This window comes from Notamacropus eugenii, chromosome 1 (assembly GCF_028372415.1).
Source record: "Notamacropus eugenii isolate mMacEug1 chromosome 1, mMacEug1.pri_v2, whole genome shotgun sequence".
NCBI lineage: Eukaryota > Metazoa > Chordata > Mammalia > Diprotodontia > Macropodidae > Notamacropus > Notamacropus eugenii.
This window is the reverse complement of record NC_092872.1, coordinates 370,750,861-370,777,391: the sequence shown is the minus strand read 5'-3', so window position 1 is coordinate 370,777,391 and position 26,531 is coordinate 370,750,861. Positions and strand designations below refer to the sequence as shown.

The 26,531-nt window shown below is 40.2% G+C and overlaps 1 protein-coding gene and 1 long non-coding RNA gene across 6 annotated transcripts in view; one reads left to right on the top strand and one right to left on the bottom strand.

Moving 5' to 3' along the window:
- ARHGAP26 (Rho GTPase activating protein 26) overlaps positions 1-26,531 on the bottom strand; it is a 528,529-nt gene that overhangs the window by 11,289 nt on the left and 490,709 nt on the right. For 2 of the 4 annotated variants that reach the window (XR_011971925.1, XM_072630633.1), the window contains exons 21-23: positions 16,441-16,551; positions 10,765-10,861; positions 9,939-10,030 (exon numbers count right to left, since the gene is read on the bottom strand). Coding sequence is in view for 3 of the 4 variants with exons in the window: in XM_072630633.1 (XP_072486734.1) it covers positions 9,986-10,030; positions 10,765-10,861; positions 16,441-16,551 (253 nt within the window). In the remaining variant the exon portion in view is untranslated. The remainder of the gene's footprint in view (positions 1-9,938; positions 10,031-10,764; positions 10,862-16,440; positions 16,552-26,531) is intronic. The other 2 variants (XM_072630631.1, XM_072630632.1) reach the window with 1 other exon arrangement.
- LOC140518452 (uncharacterized) lies at positions 4,945-25,901 on the top strand. 2 transcript variants are annotated; one of them, XR_011971927.1, is made up of 6 exons: positions 4,946-5,376; positions 6,504-6,591; positions 9,394-9,576; positions 15,346-15,573; positions 17,861-17,981; positions 19,088-25,901. It is a non-coding gene; the product is annotated as an uncharacterized lncRNA (long non-coding RNA). The 2 variants fall into 2 exon arrangements; XR_011971926.1 differs by having other exon boundaries at positions 4,945-5,376; positions 6,504-9,576.

Sequence of the window (26,531 nt, the reverse complement as noted above, 5' to 3'; positions counted from 1 at the left end):
AAGTCCAAACTTTTGAATGGAAGAAGGAAGAAGAGGGCTTTCAATTAGGAAGGTGCTAAGAAAACGACAGAAGGAACCTCTAGGAAAGAGAAGAGAAATTTAAACTCCCTGTGCACAAGAATTGTTTGATTTTTGCCACTGAACCCCCTAGCATAGTGGCTTGAAAATAGTAGATGGTTAATAAATGCTTGTTGAAGACACTACAACTATATAAATGGAAATGACAATATTACCTTTTTTGCCCCTACCCCTTACATATTTCACAATTATAACTACAACTAACTCTGAAGAAGAGATGAAAAAAATATGCTTTTTCTTCCCTTCTTTTCATAGGTTGGGGACTATGAGTGCGAAATACGGCATATAGTATTAGGCTCATTTTCATTAGTCCTGCTTAGTTTTTTCCTTCTTTTAAATTCTTTTTTCATGAGGGCAATTCAAAAGAGAATGCCTATTTCTCTACTGTTCATGGCGTTTTTGCAAAAACTGACTATGATCTCAGGCACAAAACCTTATATACAAATTCAGAAAAGCACAAGTATTAAATATATCCTTATCAATCACAACACAATGAAACACCTGTCTTTTATTATAAAGACACTTGAAGAATTCAAACTTAGAACAGATCAATGAATTGAGCATGCAACTAAAAAACAAAACAAATCCTAAAAGCTACAATACTTAATAAACACAGAAATAGAAATTCTGAAAATCAATAGAGAAACACAACTGAAAACAAAAAATATATACCCATGGAATTGATAAATAAAACTAAGACTTGGTTTGTGAAAGGGGAAAAAACCCTAATAAACAACTCATGATCTAATTTAGTTTTAAAAAGAGAAGAAAATTTCCAAAATAATAAAAAAATTCATAAAACTTTACTTTGTTTCCAAATCTGCCAAGAAAATTGGTAACTTTAAAAAATTTAGAAAAAATAGAAAATATCTTTTGAGAAAAATTAAAAGAATAATGAATGAAGAATTCAGAAGAAAAAAAACAACTGAACGAGCAACAAAGGAACTCTCAAAGTAAAAAACTAAGAAAACAAAATCCAAGCTTATGTGGATTTACATACAAGTGAATTCTATCAAATAGTCTAAGAACAATTAATTCTACTAGAACTATTTGCAAAAATTGGGAAAGAAGTTATTCTCTAAGAAGGAGTTTGGTAGAAAAGTATGGTTCTAATACTTAACCCAGAGAAAGGAAAAGCAAAGGAACAAATGGAATTTTCCTGACTCTGGTAAATGATACCTATCTGACATTATCTGTAGTGGACAAAGGCTCTCAGGGATCTTTCCAAAAATATCAGGGGTAAAGCAAGGATGTACACTGTCACCAATGTAATTTGATACAGTTCTAGAAATGTTAGCTATGGTAACAAGGTAAAAAGAAATTGAGGGAATGAACATAGGTAAAGAGGAAACAAAATTATTGATTTCATATATGACATAATAGTTTACTTAGACAATCCTACAGAATGAATTTTTTAAAATCCCAGAAACAATTATTTCATTAACATATCAAAATAAAAGTTAAGCTCTCACACGCAAAATTAATCTGTTACCAACAAAACCCAGGAAATACAGAAAAAGCAAAATGACTGTGAAATGTATTACAACAGTCACTTACCAAGATACCTAAGAATTACAAACACACGACTGCGGTCTTTACAAGATGTTTTATAGAAATGTTAAATTTGGTACTAGTTTAAAAAAAGGGAAAAGTTAATCTGCAGAATAAATTAGGAACACAAAAATCAGAGGCAGTTGGACATAGTAACAAAATGTTTTAGCAGACCCAAAGACCATTTTCTTGGGTTAAGGAATCACTATTTGACAAAAACTGTTGAGAAAATTGGAATGCATAGAGAGAAATTAGGCCTGGGCCAACATCTCATAACCTATACCACACTAATATCCAAATGAACACATGACCTATATAAAAGGCACAGTGTTATAGAGTGGAAGGAGTACTGGCCTATCTGTATTCGAATCCTACCTATCCTATTTACTCCCTGCTTGATCCTGGATATGTCACTTCCCCTCTCTGGGCCTCAGTTTTCTTATCTGTACAATGAATTGTACTAGATGGTATTTACAGTATTCTACAGCTCTAATTCTATAAGATTACAAACTTCTGAACCTATATAGAAGATTGTATCATAAACAAGGAAGGAGATTTTTTTCACAATTCTGGATAGGGTGAAGAATTCTTGACCAAACATTGTTTGGGAAGAAATGAATGAAAAAAAAATCTAAATAGACCATTTTGATGATATAAAATTGAATTTTTTTTTGGGGGGGGGGGGGAGCCCAATTAGAATTAGGGAACAATGAACTAGGAAAAGTTTTTTGCAGTAAATTCCTCTGTTAAAGGAATACATCCACACAGACATATAAGAACAAGAGTCAAATACAACTGGCCAAAGGATGTGAACAGGCATTTATTCAAATCAAGAAATGCAAGCTATCAACAACCTTACGAAAAAATGTTCCAGATCACTAATAATAAGAAAAATGCACATTAAAACAACTTTGAGATTCTACTTCACTCACTAAACTGGCAAAGATGATAAAAAAAGAAAATGAAATTGTTGGGAGGTGATGTGGAAGAACCAGCACACTGACAAAACTATTCAGTGAAGCTATGAAAGTAGTTTGCAACTATATTCCCAAAGCAGAATACCCTCTGACCCAGTGATACCACTACTAGGCAGAAAAATTAAAGACAGGGCAGCAGATAGAGCGCCAGGCCTGGAGGCAAGAAGACCCGAGTTCAAATCTGGCCTTAGACATTCACTAGCTGTGTGACCCTGGGCAAGTCACTTAACCCTGCTTGCTTCACTTTCTTCACCTGTAAAATGAGGTGAAGAAGGAAATGGCAAACCACTCCAGTATCTTTGCCAAGGAAACCCCACAATGGGGTCATATAGAGTTGGACACTGCTGAAACTACTGAACAGCAAGACTAAAGACAGAGGGAAAGAATGCAAAAAATATTTACAGCAGTATCCTTTGTTACAGCAAACTCACTCCGCCTCCAAGGACAACAACATGAAGTTACATGGACACCTATCAAGTGAGGAATGACTGAACAAATCATAGCACATGAATGTAAAGGAATGTTATACTGAAAGAAATGGAAGGGTTGTATTCAGTGACATCTGGGATGACGTGTGAATGCGAGCAGAGTGAAGAGGGCAGAAGTGGAGCATAAATTTATATAAGGACAGGATTGTAAAGGACAGCAACTTTGAAAGACTTAACAATCACAACCCCAGAAGACTGATAAAGCAGGTAGAGGATGGGACCAATACTGCGAGTTCAGCTGGATTCTGTGAATTTGTTTTGCTTGATTATACTTACTTGTTAGAGGGAGGGCTTTTATTGTTTTGGGGGTGAGGTGGGTTGGAGGAATGCTATTAAGGAGAATAAGGGTATGGAGAGTGATGCAGAAAAAAATAAACAGTAATGAAATATTTTAAAAATAAACACAGAAGAAAATAGGAGATTGAGAAGGGCACATAGCAAAGCAAGGCAACACTGGAACTACCGTGCTAAACTAAATGTATCATTTTAACAACTCAAGCTGACATAATAGAGACTCACAGTTTCAGATACAATCCTCTTTTTTCCTGCTCTTTCTATCTGTTCATGTTCATATTTGCTGATATCTATAAAAATTATCATTTAAATAAATGTGCAAAATAACGGTCCAGATCTTACTTCAAGCTTTAACCTTTAACACTGGTTCTAGAGATATATTGTTAAAGTACAGGAAGAATGGAAATATATTTTGCATTTTTAATTGATATCATTTCACTGGCCTTCTCAATGGGTAGGGGAGGAGTGGAAGGGAGGGACAGAGTTTGGAACTCATTTTTTTAAAAAGAATGTTAAAAATATTTTAAAAATTAAAAAAAAAATAAAGTAACAAGGAAAGAGACAAAATTTTACTGAGTATCTATTATGTGCCACCATAACCTGCAAGGTAGGTACTTATTATTATCATCATCCCCATTTTGCAACTGAGGAAACTGAGGCAGAGAGGTTAAGTGACTTGCCCAGGGTCACACAGCTGAGCCCAGGCTTTCCTGGCTCTAGGTCCAGTACACCACCTAGCTGTCTTACCCAACTCCCTCATTTTATAGATAAGGAAAGAGATAAGAAAACTTTAAGGGATTTGCCCACTGTCCTACAAGTAGTAACCAAGAGGTCACATTTGAATCCAGGACCACAAAGATGAAAACTGACACTGTCCTTGCCTCACAAGATTTATATCTGGTGGAGAAATGGGGAGGGGAAGATGGGACGTACACCAATAAGTATAATATCAAGTTAGAAAAAAATGATTATATGTATAGGACAGGTGGCCTGTGACCTTTGCAAAGAAAGAGAGATCATTTCTAACTGAGGGGGATCAGGGAAGATATATGCCAGATGAGACGATCCCTGGGTTGGGGCTAAAAGTGGAAAGACCCAAAGAGAGCCTTGATCCCATCAATGTTGATATTCTTGTCAACCACAAAGATGGAACAATCTCTAAATCCATGAACCTAAGTCACCTAAGCACTGATGGATATTTTCTATTTTCACAAAGCAAGACAAATGGGAGGATTAAAATTGGTAGGTTGAGACTGCAGTATCTGGAACAGGGGGAGATGGAGGGGGGGAGAAGGCAGGGTGAGAGCTGGAAATAGTCTGGACAAAGCACAGAATGTACAAACAGGAGAGTCCATTGTTCCTAGCTTTGCACCTCACAGACACCCAATACACACTTAACAAATTGAAACGACTTCTGCAGGAGAGAGGATTCTATTTATGCACATGAGGTGTTGTAGGCATAACCTTGGGCAGCTCTCCAGCACAGCAAACACACAATGAATGTAGAAGGTGACACCAGGTTTTTCCCTGACGACAAGCCATGCCGTACTCCCAAACAAACACCATGCGTGGATGTATACATTCCACTAAATTCAACAAGCAGCTGTGGAGGGCTTACAATGTGGGAAAATGTGCCATACAGGTTTTCTTCCTTGGCCTCTCCCACCTCAACAGAATAAGCTAAATGAGATGACACTTTTCCTTAGGAAGCGTGCTATTGTAGGAAGAACAATGGATTTGGGGTCACAGGACTTAGCTTTGGGTCTTTAATCTGACTCTTACTACCTGTGTGACCTCAGGCAAATCACGAAACCTGTCTGAGGGCTTGGGACCTGAGGACCTTCTTCCAATCCTAATATATGAACGATTCAAAGAAAGAGAGATCATTTCGGACTGAGCAGGACTGGGGAAGATGTATGCCAGAGGAAAGGAGCCCTGAGTTGGTGTTTTTCAGTCATGTCTGACTCTTCCTGAGCCCATGTACTATGGTAAGTCCTTCCTTCTTCTCCTCTCTCTGGGTCTGTTCAAGTTCATGGACCTTAAAGTAGAAAGACTCCAAAGGAGCCATGATCCCATCAACAACAATGTTCTTGCAAACCGGGCAGTCACCTGAGCACTGATGGGGTAGCTTATAGTTTCATAAAGAAACTTTTCTTTCAAACTAACCTCTGAGTATCATTTTTGGAAGTGGTGACTTAGTGGATAGAGTGCTGGCCTGGAATCAGAAAGACCTGAGTTCAAATCCAGTCTTGGAAATTTACTAGCTATGCAACCCTGGGCAAGTCACTTAACCTGTTTGCCTTAATCCTCTGGAGAAGGAAATGGCAAAACACTCCATTGTCTTTGCCCAGAAGACCCCACAATGGTCAAACATGATTAACTGATTGAATCACAAAAATGTCATTTTACAGAGGATGAAACTGAGGTTCAAAGGTCGAGTGACGTGCCCACAGATATATGGTTAGTGAGTATCCAAGCCAGAACTTGAACTCAGATCTTCTCACTCTAAGACCAGTGCTCCTTCTACAACATGCCTATCAAGGCAGCTGGTGGCATAGTGGATAGAGAATACTGGGTTTGGAGGCAGAAAGACCTAAATTCAAACCTGGTCTCAGAGATTTAGAATCTGTGAGACCCTGGGCAAGTCACTTACCCTGTCTGCCTGCTTCCTCAACTGTAAAAATTTCACTGTCCTTGAAGGGTTGCTGTGAGGTCAAATGAGATAATTTTTTAAAAAAATGCTTAGTACAGTGCTTGGCACATAGTTCCTTTCCCCATCTCCTCCATATCACAATGCCTTCCATGATGGAAGAGTCATCATTACTGGATGTCCCACAGGCAAGGGGGCACCAGCTGGCATGGCAGCAGGAATTCTGGCAGGCTAAATGATCCTGACTCTACATCCTGAGAGAGTATACTGAAGTCACAGTGCTCAGACAATCAATGGCTCCTGCTGAGTGAGGATGGCTTTCTGCCATGGGGAAAAGATGGGTGTAGCTGTTTTCTCGCTGTTGCTTTACATTGAGGCAGTCAATGCATCCTGCTGATCTCAGGTCTTGATAAAAGTATCCCAAGAACCTAATTTGATTGAATGCCACATGGTTTTTTTTTCCAGGTATCACTAACTGTATTGCTTAAGGATGAATAACATTCCCAAGAAAGTGGATCATTTCTCTTTCCAGTTATCATCGGAGGCACACTTGGTGAGGTGAACAGTTTCCTAGTAGATCTGCAAAGGCTGACACTGTAGTTAGTTTCTGAGTATTGCCTGCCCATCTACTCCCTCCCTGCACAAAGTTCAAAAGCTGAGAGAGCAAAGACTCTGAATTCTAAGCCAGGCACCCTGGAATCCAAAGCCTTTTGGAGCAATTCTTGTGAAATCCAGACTTTCACTCCCTCTTTTTTCTACCTAAATCATTCTGTTTATTTGCTTTTGGGAAGGAAACCACCTAAGCATGTAAAATTGAAACCTGCTACTGGGAAATTTCCTTGGGATGAAAACTGACCTAGTAGCTCCCCTCAAAGATTTTACGATCAGGTGTATGTGTAGGGGAAGGGACTACAGAGGATCAGGAGAAGAAAAGTCGGGGAAAGAAAGAGGAGATGTACACAAAAAAGTATAATATTAGGTTAAAAAATGATTCAGTACATACATAGGGCAGGTCAAACAGGGTGGCTTGAGAGATTCAAGGAAAGAGGGATTATTTTTAGCTGATTTTAATCTGCTTATAGAATCCAAACTAACCAGCCTTTATTATTTTTGGCAGCAAATTGATTTAGCCTGGCTTAAGGAAAAAGACCCTCCCTGACCAACAAATGAATGTAGCCCCTTCCTTCTGATGCCTGATATCTCTAGTGTGGTGTGGTAGAAAGACCACCAGACTTGGATTCAGTAGAACTGAGTCTGAAATTTGGCTCTAACGCTCATTAGCTCTGTGACCAAAGATAAATCACCTAAATTTTCTGAGCCCAGGTTTCTTGTAAGAACCTGTAAGAACTTTTAGTTCTACAATTCTATGATCCTAGGGGGTGGGGGCAGGTGACATGACAGAATTCAACAGAAGCAGATCAGTCAGAAAGGTAGATCCATCTTATCAGTTCCCTATTCTACAGTAGCTCAGCCAACAGAAGTTTCTTCTGGGCCGTTGGTTTACTTTATCCCTTTGCCTCCTAGAGAAATTGGTAAGTTTCTCTGCCTCGGATGGTTGAATGAAGCTTGCTGATGAACCCTATCTTTAATCTGGCAGCCAGGAGACTTCCTGGAAAAGGTTTATGACTAGCTAAAACAGTCTCCTCTGTCTTTTCCATCATAAGTTCCACTATTGTTCTGCTACTAGTGAAAACACAAGCTAAAGAATGTCCAGGACACAGGACTGTCCTCTGACCTGAGGGACGCTGGCAGACAGGGTGCAACCTGCTGACTATGATGGTATGGGTTTCAATTCCCACTGCAAACGTATGTGCCCATATGATTTGCTTCTGCAGTCCACAGTTGGAATATATTTATGTTTAAGAAAATAAAATCACGTCAAAGACACACGAACACTCCCTCATCTGTGTGAGCTAGATGATACAACCCTGAGTAGTAAGATTACTTTGTTTTATGGCAGTAAAAGACCAAGTTGGCCCTGCCAGGGCCCCTTGCCCTTGTGTGCTATGGCTTGGAGTAAATGGACCTTTAAACTCTGAATCTGCTTGTAAATAATATAATCTCTTCAATCTCTCTGTTAATCTATATGTGGAGGCCTTGTCTTCTCCTTTCTCTATGCATGCAGATAGTCTGGTGACCCTGTACAATCCAACTTTTGAGCTTATTTGTCCTGAAGGTCACTTCATGTTACCAGGCCCCTGCTTGGAGCTAACATGGCAACATTCATCAATTGAATGCCTTCAGACAGCCCACACTTGGAGAACCTGTCTGTCAGGGCCAGAAAAGCCTCTGCTGAAGGTCAGACTGGTTCTGAGAAGGCAATTGCCTTGCTGAGTTTTGTGACTTTATTTTGTGTTCTTTAAAAACAGAGAGAACAAAAAGAGGCACCAAGTCAATGAAATTTGAGGGGAAACCAAGGCTGGACAGACACACAGTGGGCCTAAAGAGACGCCATGACTTGCAAAGCTGGGTGGCCCAACTCAGTGAGAAAGGCAGGACTCAGAGCAAAACTGATTCCATCTTTTCCTGGAAGCCCCCCCCCAGGGATAGTCTCTGTTCAGCAGTCAGTTTTGCAAATAATCTTTTAGTGCCTTACTTCTATACTTGACTTTCTGAAGGTAAGAGTGTCTTTTAGTGGCTGGGGCAGATGAAGTAGCAGTCAGACTCAGGACAGGGTCCAATTTATTTTTTTTCCTTTGCAAGGCAATCAGGGTTAAGGACTTGCCCAGGGTTACACAGCCAGTGAGCGTCAAGTGTTTGAGGCTGGATTTGAACTCAGGTCCTCCTGACTCTAGGGGAGGTGTTCTATCTACTGCACCACAGAGCTGTCCCAGAACAAGGCCCTATTAATTATGAAATAAGCATTTATTAGGCACCTAGTCTATGCTAGATACTGTGGATACAAAGAAAGGCAGAAGACAGTTCTTGTTCTTGGGGGCCTCACAGTTTAATGGGAGAGACAAGCAAATAACTACATACGTTACATACAGATAAGAGACAGGATAAAATGGAGGTAATCGACACAGTACAGGCTTTAGCATTACGTGGGAGCAGGAAAGGCTTCACGTAGAAGGGGAGATTTTAGCTGGGTCTTGAAGGAAGAAAGAAGGGATAGTGGATAGAGTGCTGGCCTGGAGTTGGGGAGACTGAGATCAAATCTGGCTTCAGACACTTTTAATGGGTATGACCCTGGGTAAGTCACTTGACCTCGGTTTGCCTAAGCTTCCTCAAATGTAAAATGGAGATAACATCAGCAGCTACCTCACAGGGTTGATGTGAAGATCAAACGAAATTATATTTGTAAAAAGCATTTAGCACACAGTGCCTGGCCCACTGTAAACACTTTTCCCTTCAGGAAATCTACAACTTTTCCTGGGGCTGAAGAAGGTCCAGCAGAGTAACCGCTACTGGATCATGTTGCTCCTGGACTCTCCTTTGTGCCCTGGCATGCTGAGAATTTGCCCTGCCTGTTTTGAGAAGACTCTCCAACCCTGCGCCTGAGATGCAGAGAGGACTTGACTAGCCCCAGGTCACTCCAGTAAGTGGTGAAATTTCTGGCCCCAGACATCCCATCCCATGCTTTTAACCATTGCCCTGACCGCTGTCATTCACTTCCCTTGTCTCCATCTCTCTCCTTCCAACCTCTTGTCTCCATGCATTCAGAAATGGGGAGGGAAGAAGAATGACCCCATCCACTGGCTGGGGATGGTTTTTCTGGCTCCCAATCACCACACCCAATCACCCTGCCCACAAATGTTATGTCATGTAGTAAGAGAAAAAATACAAGTGAGTGGGACTCAACCACTTTCTTTATATATCTCTGGCCATTCGTGTGGGGCCTCTAAAACGGGTGTGAAGGGATCCCCCCCATCCATCCCTGCGGAGGAACGAAACACTCACCATTATCGAAGACAGTGCCCGCTGTGAATGAGAGCTCTGAGTCATGTTCAGCCTTGCAGGCATACAAGGCTTTTGCTTTTCGGAATGGTGAGCTGTGAAAACAGGAGTTTATTGAGTGGGTCAAAACAAAACCCCAAAGTAAGACAGACAGACAAACAAACAAACAACTACAAGCAACCAGTCTCTAAACCCAAGGTATTACACCTCTGCCCTCTCTTCTCCGTGTAAGCCGCCTACTTCTCTCTTTTTCTCATTGGAAAACATGAGAAAACGACCAGGTGTCAGAACATGAGATGGCAAAACTGCATGGCTCAGAGAAGAACAATGAGAAATATTCAGACAAAGGCCATTCTTTCTCGGGGGCCACCCTGTGCCACACTGAAGCTTACCCTGCAAAACAAATACTGAAGAATGTCAAATGGGCCTGAACTTCAGAACTTCAAAAATGGGAGCACCGGAGGGCAGTCTTGGGAGTAGGAAGGCTGGCTCTGGGAAGCTTTTTTTCTGGGAGGCTTTACTGCAGGGTATCATCGGGAGAGGTTGTTGTTGAAATTGGGGAATGTCTCATGTGAGTCAGAAAGAAGAAATTCCAGAAAATCTAGGTCTCCACTTAGGACACCCAGGTGGATGCGGGCCCTCTCATGTGTAATTTAAAAAAAAAAAAAACAACTTATTGGAGATTGGGGGTGGGGGGGAGTTTAAGACCTGCTGGAGAAAAATGATACCAAAGGGCATTGTCCCCATGCACATGCTTTTATTGTGCTTGTGATTAAAGATGTGTATTCAATAACTATCTCCCAAGGCCAAGTACTTTGGGGATACATACCAATTCCTTTAAGCCTTTTGGGAATTTTGGTTGAAGGACATTATTAGAGTACCCCAATGATGCTTCTTGACTGACGACCAACTCCAAGAAATTCCCTCTGGGAGGGAGAGGAAAATTAATTATTTGGGGTCAGCTGGGGAAGTGAGAAGTACAGAAGATCTCATCTTCTGTACAAGAATTTGGTCCATTAATTGCCAAAACTCTAAAAGAATCTGTTTGGGGAGCTCATTATGGAAAATGAGCTAGCACCGGTGATAACTCAAATCTATACTATACAAACAGCAGAGGGCTTAGATGTATTTTCCACCTATCTACTTGAGAATTTCCATATTGACATTGATCCTCATTTGTACTACGTTGTGTCTACAGGTGGATAAACTGAATCTGAGGCCCAATGTTACACTTGTTTTGGTTTTAAGTGGCAGAAGTCAGCTTGGGCTGATCGTGGGCAACCCTAGAGGCAGCACTTCGGCAGGGGAGGGATACTTCAGGGACAACTGTCGTTATATTTCTTCTTTTAAACACTAAAGCCAGTTTCTTCCTTGGGAAAAGAAGAGACCTGGATAAAAGAGGTGTGGGATGAGAACTGTTGTAGGGTCAGTCATCCACAAATCCTGGGCCTTGCAAATTGGAAAGGTTAAAAAAATTATGGAAAAGCTGCATGCTCAGAGCAGATGGTTGTCCCAATTTTGCTGTGAGGACAGAGTTTACTGTCGTCCTCTTGAATGTTTCAGCATCCAAGCACCAGGCAGGAGAGAGTGTAAATGGGATGGGGCTTAGGGAAACCCTTACAAAAAATTCACAAGCACCAACTTGAAGAGAACTCTCCCTATGAGTATCATTTAGAAAAAGCAAAAGATTTATGAGACAAGGGGTTTAACTATATCCTGTGATCTAAACCAGGGCTGCGCCTGACAGCTCAGGGCTAAATGCAAAAATGTACAAATTCCCAGGGAGAAATAAATTGCCTCATTTTTTTTTAAAGTAGTAGTGGTGGTGGTGCAGATGGTGGGGGAGAGTAAATTTTATAGAGCAGACTGGGCAATCCGGTTGTGAAAACTGCTGAAATAGCAAAGAATGAAACTGCCAAGAAGGTGGAAAAAAAGTATGTGACTGACAACAAGGGGCAGTGTGTAGTCGAGAGGAGAGCACAGAAAATCCTCCTAGGTTGGCCAATGCCTTAAATACCAGGTTCTCAATCTGGCGCCCTGCCCCGGGGGAAGGGGAGGAACAGAGCAAGTGGGAAGAAGAGATGGAGGAAAGTGAAGTAATAAGAGAAAAAACAAGGGAAGGACTGCATTTTCACAGACTGGACGTTCAAAGAAGTTACTTATTAACCAAATTTTAAAACAGTAATTGAAAAAAAAAAATATGACAGGTAAAGAAAACCATTGCGGGAGGATAGTTGTTGGGAATCTGGAAGGTATAACGTCAGGGATATCTAAGCAAGAAAGCGGTGATAAAAAAGTGATGGGTTTTTTTTTACATGTGGCAGTTACCTGGTGCTTTCCAAGTAGAAGGGATTCTTGGTGGGGGGCAGGGAGATTAGATCAATCAATCAGTAAACATTTATTAGGCTCCTACTATTTTAAAAGGGTCCTGATTTTTCCTGTCTGGGTATCTAAAAGGAGTAGTTGATAAGCTCCCTCAGAGGTCTCTTCCCCGTGGGTTTCTCCCCTTCCTCTACCTTCCCAATCCCCCAACCCACCCCAATGTACTGGAAGTGTATGAAGGTGAAGGGCATATCTGAGTGGCTTTGGAAAGGGTTGACTCTTATTCTGGGAAGATTCTTTAATTCTTTTAAAGCTGGTCAGCCTAATCAGAGATCAGGGGGCCATCTTTCCTCACTCTCACTCCCCTTTCTTACCCCCTCCCCCCCAAGCAGATCACACGTTCTTTCCATACGCAAAAATTCAGTCATCTGAGATCATGTTCAAAGGTTTGGCTTTGATTTCCTGATTTTTCAAAAACCTCACAGGGCTTCTTGGGCCCTTCATGCCCCCTCCCTCCTCCCACTGTACCCCCAGTGGCATCTCAACAGGTGTGGGGGTGGCACTAACAACAGAGGGCTATCCCCATCGCTCCTGTAGTGATGCCCTTCAAAGCTCTGTTGAGGCTTCAAGGACATGAACTAGCTTGAGTTCTGCTGGTTCATTTTTAATTTTTGCCTCTGAGCATGGCAAGAGGCCAGGAAAGCACTCACTGGAGTTTCCCCTGTATGTCCTTGCAATGTTTGCAGAATGATGATACACTTTCCCCCTGTCAGGCTCCCATGGGTCTGGGTCAGGGTTGTGTGACAGACTGACTTGGTCTTTCTGACAAGGCCTCCAAGTAACCCTCGTGTTGTGCAAGGGTTGAATATGACATCTACAGCTTCTTAGGGGATAGGAGAGGATAGAGGCGAATTTTGCTCAGGTTCAATATCTCTTTAATGGGCTACTGTAAGTGGTTATCTTTCTGATCAGAAGAACTGTTTATGTAACAATAAACACCAAAACAGATGGGAGGAAGGAGAAATGAGACCACGCTGATTTTCTAGAAAGTCTAAACACATTCACAGAATTACTACTTTTCTTTTTTTAAGGGCTCTCCCCATGGAAAATAATATGAACTTCCAAGGTTTTTTTGGTAGGCCCTATAGGAAATGAAGAATAAGCAGATGTCACCACCTTTTGGGTATATTCTGCAATAGCAAGGAGGGATTCTATCCACCTGGGGCCCCCAGAACGGCTGATTGTCCCAAAATATCACACATTTTCAACAGTGCAGGGTCACACAGACTTGTATCAGCCATACTCACTGCGTATCTAGGTTCTTCCTTTGGGTATTTCAAAATGGCAGCTTCACAGTTAGTTCTGGAGTAGAATTCTGCTAAGGGTGCTGCTCCAGTATTGGCCAAAGGGGTCACTACTGAGCAAAAGGCAATTCTTCCCCTTCCATTGCAAATATCCTGCTGGTTTAGGAATATTGCCACCAGCATTCTTCTAACCCTCCAATAATCTTTAGGTAGAACTGAATTAAGGGGAAAAGGGAATGAAAAGTCTAAGATTACAGACCAGCGTTAAGGGCTTGCTGAATCTCGGGGAAAGTGTGAGGAGAGACACTCATATGCTAATATCCATGGGCATAACTTGGTTATTTCTGCTGAAATAACATAAATTACCTTTTATCTGTCAGTACCTTTCATCTAGAAGCTAACTTGCCACTATATGCTCCTTTATCAAAATTCAGGAACCAGATTTCTCTAATGCCTAAATTATTTAGGACTCTGGAGGGCAAATTTCTCAGGTAGTATTTCTAAAAACACCATTACCACCTCACAATTATGTAGCAACTTGTGGTTTACAAACTACTTTCATCTCAATAGATCTGAGAAGTACACATGATCTCCCATTTCAGAGATAAGGAAATGGAAGTTCAATGAAGTTGTGACTAGTCTATGTAAACTCATCTAGTAAGTTGCAGAGGCTATACTTGAATCTAGGTGTGATGATTCCCAAGTTCAATGCCATTTTGAGTAAGTCAGTCTGCCTTTCAAAATTTGATGTTTCACACTGTCTTAACAGGTGGAAATTTATCAGTTAAGATAACAGACAATGCCACACCCCAGGGCCACAGAGTATCAATAAAAGTGTTTCCTAGGACCATAATTTATTTCTAGGAAATTACTTGGGCAATATGAGACATTGGTAACTTAATCTTTAGAGTCAAGCTATATATAGAGCTATAGAGTCAAGCTAGTTTCAAAGGCTAAGATTTGCAGTTAACCCTGCTGCTAAGGTTATGCAGTTTAAAGCAGGAATTCTTAATCTTTGTGTGTGTCATGGGCTCCTTGGGCAGTCTATGGACCCCTTCTCAGAATGTATTTAAATGTTTACATTAAATACATAAGATTGAAAAGGAAGAAGCTGAATTGAAATATCTTCATTAATACTAATTATTCAACATTCAATATTTTTTAAAAAATGAATTTGTGGGCCCCTGATTGAGAAATCCAGGTTTAGAAGAATGCTGGACTAAGAATGAGAACTGCTGGGTTCTTGTCCTGGCTCTAATTAATCATGTGGTTTCAGAGTAGGTCACATGACCTGTGTGCCTCAACTTCCCACCTGTAACATGGGAAGAATGCCAGATAGTCTGTTAATCTCATATGACTGCTGTGAGAATATAATGAAATAACTGCAAAGGTGATGCGTGCGCATTTTATGTGTACCATATATATATGATAATGCATATATATAATATTGAGAGTCAGCTATATTCCTTGATATGACTTTCTTTTTTGTGGGAACATGTGCTTGAGTAGTTTTCATTAAGGCTCTATTTGGGCTTTTCATCTAGGCTCAACTAATGAAAACACACAAACAAAAGGAATCAAAAGATAAGGAATTGGGGACTAAATTGTTTAAGTCTCTTAAGATCAAAATTTAACAGCAGTAAGGTATGGTCAAGAGTTCTGAACTTGGGGTCAGAAGACTCGAGTGGTAACTCTGCCAGTTAGTAACAGCATGACACTGGGCACAGAAAAGCAGTCAAAGACATCCAGGACAGTCTGTGACCTTTGCCTTATTCATTTCCTAGGTTGAGGTGGTGTCTTCCCTCTGAAGGGCCCAGGTGAAATGGATCATAAAACTTATATCTGGAAGTCAAAAATGAAGGAAGAAATGTAACAAGGTCATCATCTTCAGGGAGAGAAAACAAATCAATCTTCTCACCAATGGAAAGAGGCATGACACACTACAGATAAGCATGACACGTGATGCTTAATGGAAATGAAGCCATCCGGGCACCAACAGCACTGGTGGGGAGGTATTAGCCCTTACCCAATGTATTCTGTTACTGGTTGTCTGTCTAATTCAGAGTTTTCTGCTAGTGGCATTTAGGGAAATGTGATCTTTGTCTTGCATGATGCCAAGTTCAACTGCTGCGAGAAAGGCTCAGATACTGCAAATTTCTCATTAATAACTTGTCAAGCATCTATTATCCATTAATTTGCCCTAAGCTCTTCTCAAATCTATTTATGTGTCCTCCATTAGATTATAAGCTCCTTAGGGGCAACAGTGTTGTTTAATCTTCATTGATCCATGTGTCAATACCCCAGACCCTTAGTATGGTATGAAGAATAAACATTGCTTGATCCTAACAAGGGACAGAGACATGAAAAGAAGTGGAAGGTGTGGGTCAAAGTCACTCTGGTTTTAAAGGTAGTATACTAAAGCTCTGAGGGCCTGTTAGAGTTAGTTAATGACCGATAAGGGAACTTTACCTAGGAGATTCCATTTCAGAGCCCTGTCTTCAAATTTGACTATATCACAAATAGTAATGGGGAATTTACATGAGAAATGACCTACTGGTTTAGGTTAATTGTTCCTTCAAGCTTAATATTTTTGTTTTTGACATCAGGACTATGGGAAAGGGATAATATCCTACAAAATGTCATCCTCAAAAATTAGATACACTACACAGACATCCCTTTACTAGGTTGATAGGAGGTTGAACATCCAGTGATTTGTACTGAAGCCTTCTGGGAGCTTTGGGCCTCATGGTAAGCAAGTCCAGGTTTGGGCTGCAGGAACCAAACCTGTGCAGGAGCCAAAATAACAAGTGAAAGCAGGACAAAGCAAATGAAAATATACAGCAGTAGCAACGTGAAATCAAACAAACTGTGCAACAGACCTGATGGGGGATGAGTCACTGGACGTAGATGAGGTGGGCATAGGGCTGGATGGCGCAGAGAACATGGGCCAAGACGGTGAGAGGGGTGAAGTTGGGCTTGGATTCGGGGGGCTGTAAAACATAACCAGAACACTTATCAACAACACACAGGGGAAAGATAAACACGATCTTGAGGCATTAATACAAGACTGAGGGGTGGAGAAGGGGAGTGAGTGCTGGCAGAGACAAGAAAGAACACTGAAATCTGGGAATAAGATGTCAATGCTGAATCTGCAAATTAAATTAATGGGTCCTTCCAAGTCATACCTGTCATGATTCCTTGGAGGATAAACACATACCTTTCCCCTGCAGAGAAACTGCTAGCAGATTATAGGAGCTTCCTTTAATAAAGTCAGTTGTGCATTCTTCTGTCAAAACAACATTCCCCAAATTGGTTTCATACCCTTCCAGGTCTACAACAAACACATTGATGGCACCTTCCAACCTCATTTCAGGATGCTGCATGCCCATGAACCCTTACCCCAACCTGGTTGGCCCCCCTCACCCTGACTTGCTTCTGAGCAGAAATGGCTCATCCGAGCCAGAAAACAATTTCCTGTTTACATTTTTACTAAATGGGCCTAGCACACAGGGGCCACAGAACAGTGTAGCAGCATAAAGACTATTGAGAGGAGAGATGAATTGGCAACACGCTTCTGATATGGGACACTACTCATAGATGGGCCACTATCAACTGTTCTGGGGCTTGGAAATCAATCACATAGCTCCTTTACTTTCTTGGAATTTTGAACAAAGTAGGAACCTCCAGATGGAAAGAAGATGGAAGTGTAGGGAGTTAAACCAATCAGTGTTGATAAGTGTTGAGCTCCCCTGAAAAAAAAAAAGTTTGACGTGAAGGAAGTTTGAAACTATGGCATCTGTTTGGGATTTCATGTAGGCTTTTAACCATGTGATACTGTGTCCTCTTTTTATTAACAGGATATATTAATAACATCCTTCAAAAAAATAGTCTCAGATAATTCAGTAGATACTAAGAAAATGAGGAAGCCCATGTACTATGTAGACATTAAATAAAGAGCCAATGGATGGCTGCTCTTTCTGGCTTAGGTGACTGTTTCATTGGTTTGAATGTACCATTTGATATGCAACCATTTGGGTACTCAGGTATGTTACTCTTGGGTCACAGCTAAACCCAAGTGGTTCATATTTATAACATGAAAATGATGAAGAGAAATTGGCTTTTGGATGAACTGAAAGTCCAAGATCTGACCTTGTACTCATCAGAAATTCAACTATTTTGTGGCCTTTGCCAAGACTAAATTTAAATTTGAAATTGATGTCATTAAATTTAAAATGGATGTCATAACTCCAGTACCTTCCTGAACAAGAGGCAAGTGTCTATTTCTCTGTTTTGTTTTAGAGATAACCACCTAATTTGCAAGAGGAAAAACAACAGGGAACAAGAAAACTCTAATACAGATTCCCTAAGACTCAACGTCCAGAGATTCCCATCCATATGAAAATTACCAATAACATTGAAGGTTCTCTTTTCAATACTCTCTTGACTTGGTGTTCTGTATTCATTGCTTAGGGGAAGAATGGACTGATTTGAAATGCTAATCACTCACGTTTTCCAATTACTGGGCTAACAAACATTTATTGAATGCCAGACATCCTGGGGGATGGAAAAGAACATAAGCCCTTGTCTCTAACCTCAAGGAGGTTAGAATGTAAATGGGACAGACAAGATATATAGTGTGTGTATATGTATATGTATGTATTTAAAAAAGATAACTATGATGCCAACGAGATGTATAGTACATAAAAAAGATAACCAGAATACAAGGCAATATATAATTGCTAAATGAGGGGCATCTACTGTCACTGATGTTTTTCTTATTAGTCACTTAATTTTAAAAAAATCACTGATTTTTTTGTATCACCTTCATTTCAAAATATATCCCTTCCCTCCCCTTTCCAGAGAATCATTTCTTGTAATAAATAAAGAATAAAAAAAAAGGGCTGGAAGGTGAGGAGGAACAGTTTAGCAAAACTCAGATCTCAATAGTGTGAAACAAGATCAGATCCTTTTAAAACATTCTCTTTTACATTTGGGTCTGCCCTGTATAGTACATGGAATAAGTGCCTAACATATTAAGTGGCTCCCTATTACCTCCAGGATAAAGTCTGAACTATTCATCCTGGTATTTAATCTGTATGACATCTATAAAGTCAAAGCTAAGCTCAATTTACAATGTTTCTCTACCCTATCTTCCTTTTCAAAAAGTTTCATTATTGCTTTTTGTTTTTACACCAATGTCATTTTCTTTGAACCACTTCCTTCAATGAACCATTCAGCCTCCTCTTTACGCCCTGCCCTCTCCAATTTAACCAAACCAGTAAACAAGGCTGATTGTTTATACCATATTGCAAACCTGTAATCTACCTCTTTACTCAGACCGATGGGTATGTTTCCTTATAATTTCTTTGGAGGGCAGAGATTAAGTACCATTTATCACTATACTACTTATAGTCTATCATTCCAAAATTATTCACATTACTCTACTTCCAACAAAATTGGTCTACTAGCTACCTGTTCCTTCAATTCCAAAGCTCATTTTCATTTCTGTGCCTTCAATTCCTACAGGTGACAGAGAGTTTCCCACGTGGAAAGGAAACATGAAAGGAGATCACTTCTCAGAATTGCTTTCTTCAAGGCTCTGCATAGAGACAACTTCTCACTCTAATTTGTTAGTACTGTCTCCCTGCACAAGCTGCTGTGTACTGTGTACACAGTATTTCTGGAGAGGTATAGTATCCTCCAGTGTAGTGATATCTTTAAGGCTAAGGATTTTGGGGGGGAGGGAGAGGGATGTCTTTGTTCTCCACAGCACATAGTAGGTACTCAAAAAAATTTTCACTGAATTGGATTGTCTGTCTTACCCTCTCATGTATACTGCATGGTCCAAGCTTCCTCCTTTGGGACCAGATGGTTGCATTTGGCCCTGATCCTTAGAGAGGACTCATTTTCCCAGCCTTCTCAAACACCCCCTCCCAAATGGATAATGATACAGTAGGGAAGCCCTGGCAACAACAACTGAACTGTGGGCTGGCACTGGGAATCAAGTTCATACCAAGACCAATTGGAGGCTCTTTATGGATGCCCCTGCCCAGAGTCCAGAGCCAATCTACCCCTCACCCCATTCCGTGGTTACAAATGGGACCTAAGGGGCATTAAGATTTTCTTTTTTGGAGGTTTTCTTTAAACTGGATCCTGGAAGTAGCAAACTGCTCTGGCTTGTGGTCTCTTTTGAGTAATGCATTTGCATAAAAAGATGCTACTGGGACAGCCATCATGTACTATGAAGGCTATGAACTTTTTTCTTTTGTTTTTGTTTACTTCTTTGGAAGGGTCATTTTATACCCTTTAGCTTAGCAGCTCTTTTCACTACAGAAATGCATGACTGTAGATTAATTTTAAAAGAACAATAGAACTTAGTTTACCAAGACTTACCCCTCTTGACTTTGATACCTTCCCTTAACATCTGGATAATTTGAAGCTTCCTTTCTTACTTAGGATAACAAAGGGTAATAAAAAAATAAAGAGCTAAACGAAGAGAAAATGGGCTCATAACCATAGGAGCGTTAAGGATAGATGTTTAGAAAGGCACAAACGTTTAATAACACATCAGCAATTCTGTTGGGAGGTACTGGGGATGAGAGATGACCCCTGGGCTCCTTCCAGAGTGTGAAGGGAAAAACCATTCCCTGTTTGGATTATCCTAGAATGAGCTCAACAGTGCATAACTTTGGGGTTCTGCCAGCCACACCCACTTCAAGGCCAAACAACGAAAGTTAAACTCAAAGCATAGAAGGATTATTTGTTGGTTGAGTGTGGCATTAAACATAAAAGTGTCTCAGGATTTTGACTTACGATATTCCTGTAAGGAGAGCATCCCAACCCAGACGATCAGAGATTTAGAAATGAAAGTTATTTCAGAGGCCACTGAAGTTACCCCCTGTTTACAGATGAAAAAACTAAGATCCAGGTAGCGAACTTATGGAAGGAAGTAACCTGGAGGTCCATGGATGATGGCAGCTAGGATCTGGACAAGATGGAATGAATCTTAATGGAAGAGAGGTGGTTGCTAAGTGATGGTGGCAGAGGAAGGGTCTGAAAGTGGCACTGGAGAGGACTAGGAACTGTGTGTCAAGGAATATGAGAGAAGGAGAAACCAGCTTTGGAGATGGTGTCAAGAGATATGGTGTCTTCAGAAAAAATAGAGGTTTCAGTGACATCAAGAAACTGGCTAATTGATAAGGGGCAGAGGAGGTGAAGAGATCAGTCAAGAAAGGACTGAATGGTCCTTGTGAGAACCCATTATTGGGAAAGTCATAATAGGCACCTAACAGACTATATTGGGTGACTTGTCCACCTTTTTGTTTTTCCCTTTCGCTGTTCTTGTCTCAGATTGCAGCTACACATCTATGCTTAGGAAAACACACAGGCATAGTAGGAATCAGGGGAGATGAAAGGAAGAATGGAAAAGATCTACAAGGACCTTCTAAAATTCTATAGGATCATCTTAAATAGTGCATTTTAATATATATATTATATAATGCTATATATTATAATTATATAACATATACAAAATCTATAAATAACAAATTAATATGTCATATAACAAATTAACATAATTTTTAAAACTATTCCTTTATGGTATTAAGGATTCCTCACATCAGTTTTCTGATCAAAACTTTTCAGTGGCTCCCTGTTGTCTACTGAATAAAGTTTAAATTCCTTTTGCTATCAAGGTCTTCTATAACCAGATACCTTTCCTTTTAAAAAATAAAATGTTGATGTTATTTGTTTTTATACCACAAAAATTTCTGCAATTTCCCCCCATCCCCACTCCCAGATGCCAAGTTGCTCCCAGGAATTCAACTTCTCCCCTACCAGGAAAGAATGAGTGGTCTCTTCAAGCACAAATCCCCTAGATTGCACCCAACACAATGGATCCAACTCCCTTGACAGAACATCTCTCATCACCTATAGGAGACAGTGAAACACCCTCCAACCACCAAAGCAAGACCTTCCTCTCTTTCCCCCTTTTTCTTCCCCCACTCCCTTTGAAGCACTTGTCTCCCTGAGAGATGGGTCGCTTCCTCTCATTGCTAGCCTTTGATTTGGCCCACGTCACATCACTCATTCCTCTCTACCCCTCTGCTTCCCTTTCTCCCTTTCATGCATCTTCCTATTTTGTAAGGTAGTCTCACAGATTCACCTGTAGGCAGGGTGTTACCAGATTCCGTTCATAACACTTCAAGTCCAACTCTCCACCATCATTTTCAACCCAGCTCTGCCTCCATCTCTTTGTGTATACTTTGAAGTCACTTACTGTTCTCTCCGCCGTTACTCTGCTGCTATTGCTATCTTGGGCTGCTGTGTTCATTCACCCCCTTTCCATTCTATAGTCTGGGGTAGTCAAGAAGCAAAGGATCCCTTCAGCTCTAATTTTCTTTCTAAGAATGTTATAAATGCCTCTTTATTATTGAATGTTCATTTTTTTCCCCCATTTATGCTCAGATTTGCAGGGTAGGTCATTCTGAGTTGTATTCTAAGTGCCACTGTTCTCCAGGACACAACATTCTATTCCCTCTTGCATTTTCTGGTAGGTGCAGAATATTCTGGTGTTATATTTAACCTACTCAGGAGCATTGCATTGTGGTACTGTTCTCAAATCCATAAGGCCATATCTCAACAACTGTTAGCTCATTTCCCTTTATTTATTATTTATTCATAAACTCTTGGGCTTATTTATTAGATCAGAGGCAATATGCCCTTCTGCCATTAATGTTTTCCCTATCGTTTATCTGCATATGTTCAGAGTCTCTAAGTTTTTTCTTTCAGAGACTTTTGGTAATTTCAGACACTCTCCCTGCCCTTTCCCTATTGTTCACTTTGTGACTCCTACCCTTCTGATGGTTGTTTCCTAGGGGCTGGATATCAATGCATCTCAACCTCGTCCTATGCTGGGAAATTTACAGATCAGCAGACTAGATCTGCTTCAAGTGACTTTAGAGAAGCCCTGCTAGATGCTGGGCTTTTCTCTGAGGTTTAGTGGAGTGCTACACTCTGTACATCCCTCCGTTCCTTTACTTTTCTGCAGTGATTTTTGGCAGTAGAGAAGGCTGCCGCCATGGCATTGTCTGTGATGAGCTCAGCATGCAGCCTATAACCCTCTCAAGTGTAGCCTGAAGTAGATTAAAATGTAATTGGGTAATAGTTAAGAAAATAAATAAAAGTACAATAAAGCACAGATAATATCATTTTAAAGTCAATATGTGGCCCACAGGAATCCTTATGTACAGATTAGTGGCCTCTGTTTCTATTTGTTTGGCACTACTAATATAAACTTCATATCTCCCTTTAGTTCCCTAACACAGTACTCTGCAAATATTACGTATGCAAATCTATGTTTGCTATTTAAGAAAAAAACATAATGGGAAATCCAGGAAAACTGAAGGGGGAAGGAGGGGCAGAAACAACAAAGGCAAACTGGATGCTCAGTTTAGAGACTGGCAATAAGGTGAAAGCTTTTACAGGTAATCACAAACATGCTACAAAATACTACACTTTAAAAAATGATTTATTTTTAGTTTTCAACATTCACTTCCATAAGATTTTGAGTTCTAAATGTTCTCCTCCTCTCCCCTCCCCCCATCCTAAGAGGGAGTGCAATCTGGTATAGGCTATACATATACATTCTATTGTGTTTGCCCTTCATTTTCGAAGAAGACATGCCATCAGAGAAATGATGACATGACTTGCACTGGACTTTGTTTTGAGTGAGAGAGGGCTGTGCAGGTCACCAGCCTCACTTCTCCTCCAGAGCCATCTGAATCCAGATATGCCATCAGGATGACTGGAGATGGCCCAGGATGACTGGAGATGGTCCAGGATGCAATGGGAGACCTTGGTCTTTTTAGGCTAAGGCCTTTTCAGGTACTCACTTAAAGTGAGGTAATGCCCATCCAGTGAATAGGCCTTTTTAAAAGATAGTCAGGGGGATGGCCCCTTTAATAGAAAAGAAAAAATAAATAGATAAATCCCTCTTGGAGGGGCAGGAGCCTCAGGGTTGTTTAGAAGAGAAACTGTTACTACTGACATTCACTCTAAGCCAGGAGAGTTCAAAACCAGCCACTGGAGGTTGGGCAGGGACCCTTAGCTGTTCAATTCATGGGCCTCAGAATGCATGAGGTCCAAGGCTCTAGGGGAGACAAGAAGGGAAGGGAAGTAACCAGGTATTGGGGAGGAATTGGAAGGAGGGGTTGTTTTTGAGAGAGCTGGGGAAGAATACTGGATCAGCTTGGAGCATCTTGAGCATAAACAATGAGAAAATGTGAGGCTTATAACTACCAGATCTCACCCAATCTACCTGGAAGGAGGTCTTGCTTGACCTCCTGCACCACGGATTCTGAAAATTTCAGGCTTTGCCCTGGAACATATACATTCTATATTAAACATATTAAATACTATACTTTTAAAGGAGGTTGATCAGCTGCATTTTCTAATAGTTGAACAAGAAAGCAAAGTTCAGTTTCTCCTTAGAGCTACCCAGGATACCTTCTGCTTTGAAAACTAATCAGAGTGACATGAGAACAGATTTATAGGTTCCCAAGGAATTCTTAAAGCAATAAAAGATTCCAAAAGTATCTAAACCACATATTGGGAGTGGGTGGGAGAAGGACCTTCTGCTCTTTACAATTCATTGTGCTATGACAAAATCATGTTGCAATGAGCAGAAGCCAAGAAGTGAATTGCAAGGATGTCCTACTGCTCTTGGGACACCTGAAAGGGGAACTGGTGGTACCTGCTGAGAGGGGAGAGTTTTGGCTTAGAAACTGCAATCCTCATTTGAGTCAATCACGGTTTGTTTTCAATGGACCACAGCTGGCAGAGCTGTCACAATCAAAAACAAAAACGAACTAGTTTATTTCATATAAGAGATGTGTGGGGTGGTGGTGGTGATCGATGGTGGTACCAGTTGTCAAGGACCAGGGAGGCAAAGATACAGCCCTTCAGTTGTCAAGTATAGGATAAAGAGAGCAATGGATTTAGAATCATCTGGCTTGAGTTTGAACTTTAGCTCTTACCATATACTATGTGACCTTGAAATTACTCAACCTAAGTCTCAATCTTCTGATCTGTAAAATAGGGAGACTACCACACTACCTATATTCACAAGGCTGTCATGAGGAGCAAACGAGACAACGTAGGCTAAACACTTAGTGACTGCAAGTCATGTGTGGTATTATTATTCTTGTCATGATATTTGAAAAGATGTTTAATTACACACACAAAAAGCTTCCTGCTCTAAACCTCTAGCATGATACTATGATTCACTGAGGTTATTTTTAATGGTTTAGCAAAAAACCAAATAAAACAAAGTCCCTTAACATTAAATATCTATACAAATAACTCAACTTGCTTAATAGCTATTTACCTGAAAATAAATGTATTTCAGAGCACAAAAACCACAGCACTATTTCAGTCTCTCCTCTGAAGTCTCTTATCAGGATTTTTTGTCAATTTATTTTCATTTACTTTATAACGTACATTTTAGTTAGTAGGCACTCTGCCCTCTCCAGCTTGTCCTTTTCTTCTTTTTGTGATGTTATAAAAAGCCCTTCTAGATTTCTTTGTATTCTTTTTACTTGTCAGTTTTAAGTTCATTACAGTAGTCCATCGTATTTTCTTAGCATCTCTCTATTTTTTTTTCATTTTCTGGTAAAATTTATTCTGTAAGCTTCCCAATGATAAGACAACATTTTTGGTTGCTCATAAATCATAATACAATTTAAAAATTACAAATGCTCATGATAAAACTATTTTAGAATTATTACACAACAGCATTTTATATTACTTTGAAGAAATCAAGTCAGGTTAAAAAGATAAATACATCACAGTGATTGTCCAAAAACTGTAATTTTAGTTCAGAAAGAATTTTACAAAAAGTTAAAACCCCAATATATGAATAATAAATACAAAGAATCTTAATAAACATGGTTTCGTCTTCCTGAAAATATGTGCTAAGCAACGTAGAGTTACTTTGTATAACACTGCTCAGATCAAACATTCGATGCCACTAATGTGATAAATGAACCTCAATATAATATTGAAAAATTCCAAAATAAAACCTCATTTATCCAGTTGCCTGAGAAGCATCTCTATATTTTAAAAATTATTTAGTATTTCATTTACCCCCCCCACCAGTTACATGTAAAAACAATTTTTAACACGTCTTTAAAACTCTGAGTTCCAAATTCCCTCCCTTCCTCTTCTCCCCCCCCCCATTGAGAAGGCAAGCAATTTGCTATAGGTTATACATGTGTGGTCATGCAAAACATATCCATAATAGTCATATTGTGAAAGAAAACACAGAACCCCTCTCTCCCAAAAAAAACCTCAGGAAAAATAAAGTTAAAAAAAATATGCTTCAATCTGCATTCAGACTTCGTCAGTTCCTTCTTTAGGGATGGATAGCACTTTTTATCATGATTCCTTCAAAGTTGTCCAGGATCATTATCATAATTTCCTTTACTATTCCTCTATTAGTGGTCATTTAGAATGTTTTATTATTAGTATTTTTATGCCAGCTCTCAGACAAAATTCTCAAGCCACTGACCTATGCTGTGGTCTGTTTTATTTGGCCTTATAAATGACTAAAAGTCAACGTAGTGCTTACAACTACATAGACAATGTATTATCAAGGAGGGCAACCTTTTGCACAACTATTCTTTTGGCTTTTTAATTGATCTAAAACAAGGATAAAATGGTTGTCACTTCCCTCCTCAAGAAACTTCATTGGTTCCCCATTGTCTATGGGAACAAATATAACCTCTTCCTTTTAGCTTTTAGAGCCCTTTAGAAGCTGGTTCCAACCTTCCTTTCTAGCCTCATTATACATCAGTCCCCTTTCTGCACCCTACAGAAGGTCAAACTGACCTTCTTACTGGTGTTCACACTCCAACAGTGGTTATCTCCCATACCTGGGGTACACGCACTCTCCTCCACTCTACTCACAGAA